This window comes from Otolemur garnettii, unplaced genomic scaffold (assembly GCF_000181295.1).
Source record: "Otolemur garnettii isolate 467f Iridium unplaced genomic scaffold, OtoGar3 scaffold00112, whole genome shotgun sequence".
In the NCBI taxonomy this organism is placed as follows: domain Eukaryota; kingdom Metazoa; phylum Chordata; class Mammalia; order Primates; family Galagidae; genus Otolemur; species Otolemur garnettii.
The window spans coordinates 1,575,399-1,579,400 of NW_003852507.1; the positions used below are offsets into that span (position 1 = coordinate 1,575,399).

Genomic DNA, 4,002 nt, shown 5'->3' on the forward strand with positions numbered 1-4,002 from the left:
TGGCTGGCGCCTTAGCTGCTTGAGCCCTAGGCACGAGCCCCTAACCACATTTCTAACGAACGAATTACTGGAGTGTGAGATGCTACCTCAAAATGCTGATTTCTCATAAAGCCCAGGGCCTCTTTGATCTTCTGAATTGTGCTGGGGCCTTTTCGACTAAAGCTGCTGGTCGGTTGCCCTCGGTCTAGATAATCACAGCTTTCCTACAGAAAAGAAGAAAGATATTAAAGACACTGTTTCTTGCTTTGTCTTACCACATAAAGCTGCTTCATAACATAACCTTGTCAGATAAAAATTTAAAAAATCTCTCTTATGCACATAGACACATACTTTCTTGTGCCAGGCACACTCAAGTATGTGGTAGGGAGGAGTGGTTCCCTATCTAGATGAAGTGGCTTTTGGTTCATGGCAAAACCTAAGGATCATTTTTTGGGTACCTGGAGAGAAATGGTTGGTGTGGCAAAGGCATTTCTATAGATCCAGTCAGCCTCTTCTTCTAGCTCATCATCTTCAGCCCCCTTGACTGGGATGGAGCGGAGCTGTAATAGATAAGACAACAGAGCAAGACTGTCTCAATCTTATATTCCACTAAAGAAAAACATACACCTTTCTGGACAGAAACGTGATCCTTGGGCATGCATTTCCAGTACCAAACACAGTACCATCCTGACTGGTGTAAGCATTTCATCGATTTGCTAGAGAAAGAGGTTCATCTCAGGAAACATAAGCAACAGAACGCACACCTATCTTCCCTCCTCTAAGAGGTGAACTCCTTAGACCCTTGGTCCGATGAGGTTCAAAGTCCATCCTGGATACTACTCAATGTCTGACTGTTGCTAGATTGTTTCTCAGCTACAAGGCAATGACTGATTGGCAAAAATGCAGAGGCAGGTGGTTTTTTACCTGAAACCTCTCAGGCAGGTCAGTAGCTCGGATTTCATTGTCCTGGTCTGTCAGGTGGCTGCTTTCCAGCTCACTGGGCTCATACATCTCAAAGATGCTCCTGCGGCTCACACGCTTCTTGGTGGTCTTTTTGGGGCGCACGCGGATTTCACCCTCAGCCTCATCATCCTCATACTCATACTCTTCTTCCAGCTCTTCATCATACTCGTTGTATTTCTCAAATTCATCATAGTCGAAGTCCACACCAAAGATTTCCTGGGCTTCTTGCAGAGCTCTGTGGGTGAGACCAAGAGGCAGTGGCTCAGGTTCAGGTGAGAGGAGAGAAATGCAGCTCCTGCTCCTTTACTTGTCTCAAGGGAACTAAGAAGATTAGGAGAAAGGCAAATAAGAGAACCATGTTCATTGTGGGGAAAAAGGCTTAATTAGCTGGGGGATATTTCTTTCTTTCTTTTTTAAATTAAATCATAGCAGTGTACATTAATACTATCATGGGGTACAGTATACTGTTTCTGTATACCATTTGAAATACTTTCATCCAACTGGTTAACATAGCCTTCATGTCTTTTTCTTAGTTATTGCTGGGGGATATTTCTGAGTAAACTATTGTATATCAGAGAATAAAAAGCTATCTTTAGCTCTTGCCATTGACAGGATTCAAATAGCAACAAGGCAGATGGGTCTATATCCTACTCAGTGGATCCATCTTTTGCTAAGGTATTACAGCATTCCCTTAAGAGAAAAAGCTTTCAAATTTTTAATCTATGATGTAACCACATATATATATTTTTTTTGAGACAAAGTCTCACTATGTCACCCTCAGTAGAGTGCTGTAGCATCACAGCTCACAGCAACTTAAAACTCTTGGGCTTAAGCAATTCTTCTGCCTCAGCATCCCTAGTAGCTGGGACTACAGGTGCCTGCCACAATGCCTGGCTATTTTTGTTGTTGCAGTTGTTTAGCGGGCCCGGGCTGGGTTTGAACCTGCCACTCTTGGTGTATGTGTGTAACCATTGTGCTATAGGCATGGAGCCAGATGTAGCCATCTTTCTTCCAACATAATTATACTTAGAAGGTCAATGTGTAAATGAATAAAAATGGAGCTGTAGGTGGAAGAAGAACACTGAAACCTTGCTCAAGTAGGATTCCACCTTAAGCCCTAGAACAGAGACATCTCCTAGGGCTTCTGGGGCAGTCTGAAATCCCTGCCTAGAAAGGTTACTGAGGGATGGAAGTAAAATGGCTGTAAGCTGGGAATGCTCCATTTTTTTGCAGTGCCCTTTGACCTCCTTTTCCTCAGTGGGCCCACTCAATGCTTTACCACCTTCTTGTACCAAACCCCACTCACGCATCTGTGTATCCGGGAAGCTTTTTCCGCCACTTAGGTTTTTTCAGAGGTTGTCCGTCATCATCCACAATGAAGTCGTCAATATCTGGGTAGAGAAAGGAGGAGTTAGTGCTCAGTCAGGAGCTGGCCCAGGACTGAATCGCTTTAGTTTCTACTATGTGGGTTGCCTGCGAGGAGAGGTGAAGGGAGGTCCCTGAAAAGAAACTTTTTGTGTTGAATGCTGGGGGCTATAGCTGAAGAACAGTTTCCTACCCTGTTCCTAGGGGCCAGGAAATTCCAACACTCATCCAAATGCTGGCTTCCCTGCTGAACGCCACATACCTGACTCTTCATCATCTTCCTCCTCTTCCTCTGGAGGAGCCATGGCAGCCTCCACAGCCTCCTGCCCTTCTTCCCCTTCCCCATCCTGGAAGATTTCCTCTGCAATAGCCTCTTTCTCATGTTCTTCTTTGCCATATTCCTCCTCGTCATCGTCTTCATCATCTGACATTTTTTTGACACGGCGGTACTTTTGCTAGGAGGTTGGGAAAACTTGCCTCATTAGGTCTGAGGGGTCTGGCATTAGGATGCCTGTTCTCTTGCCTCACTCCCATCTCCCCACCCCAGTTATGCTGACCAAGGAAGATGGGAACGAATATGCTGAGTAATGCTTTCAGCCCCAAGGAACACCATCCTTGAAACTTTGACAAGCCTTTCTGTAACAGGCACCCAGATCTGGGATGCGAATCTAGGCTCCATGTAACAATGACACTGGTGTTTCTCTTCTCTTCTCTGATGTTCCCAGACTGTTCTAGATGTGCCTTTTCTCTCTAGGCACAAATCTAGGCTCCATGTACCAATGACACTGGTGTTTCTCTTCTCTTCTCTGATATTCCCAGACTGCTCTAGATGTGCCCTTTCTCTCAGAGATACACTGAAATTGCAGGAGCTTTACAAAGACAAAGAGTGACACTTACTCCTCGTTTGACTTTGACACCCAAATTCTCCTCGATGAGGTCAAAATCGTCATCTTCCAGGCGGTCATCAAAAGATGCTGAAGAAAATAAAGTGTTAGTGATGGGGAGGCCCCTTTCCCACCTCACCTTCCACACTATCCTCACCTGACCTGAAGATAAAGTACTTACTGCGTTTTCTCTTCTTGTGGCCAACATCATCTTCTGAATCACCCGTGTCACTGCCCTCATCCTCCTCCCCTTCATCTTCATCATCATCATCATTGATAAAGCCTTTGAGGTTGCCTTGCTCATCCTGATCATCTAGGTTTTCCTCCTCTTCCTCCTCATCTGGAAAAAAATGCATGTTTGAGGGATGGAGACTTGGTAACGGGTTGGGGACCAGGCAGGGCCACCTGCTTAATGAGATTATCCATTTGCTCTGCACCTAAAGACCTGTGTGCCTTGTTAATCTTCTGATTCATGTAAAGATACAAACTATCTTAAAGCAGCAGCATGTGGAAACGATGATTTCTTTTCTACATTCACCATCTCTTTTTAGGCAAGATGACCTTCCTAATTACTCTGGCTCCCCAAAATCATTACCAGAGGCTTATGGCCACCAATAATCTTGTCTTACCCAGTTTATAAAATAAGCAGTTATATTTCTTCTTTAACCCATAATTCTTATATTTTTTGAGACAGTCTCAAGTTGTCGCCCTGGGGAGAGTGCCGTGGCTTCATAGCTCACAGTAACTTCCAACTCGGGCTCAAGTGATCCTCTTGCCTCAGTTTTTCTAATTTTAGTAGAGATGGGGTCTC

At 44.7% G+C, this 4,002-nt stretch overlaps 1 protein-coding gene across 1 annotated transcript in view; it reads right to left on the reverse strand.

Moving 5' to 3' along the window:
* SUPT6H (SPT6 homolog, histone chaperone) overlaps positions 1-4,002 on the reverse strand; it is a 47,368-nt gene that overhangs the window by 28,907 nt on the left and 14,459 nt on the right. The window contains 7 exon segments of the mRNA XM_012809753.2: positions 35-203; positions 438-539; positions 904-1,177; positions 2,249-2,333; positions 2,570-2,762; positions 3,205-3,281; positions 3,373-3,531. Of these exon segments, the coding sequence (XP_012665207.1) occupies positions 35-203; positions 438-539; positions 904-1,177; positions 2,249-2,333; positions 2,570-2,762; positions 3,205-3,281; positions 3,373-3,531 (1,059 nt within the window).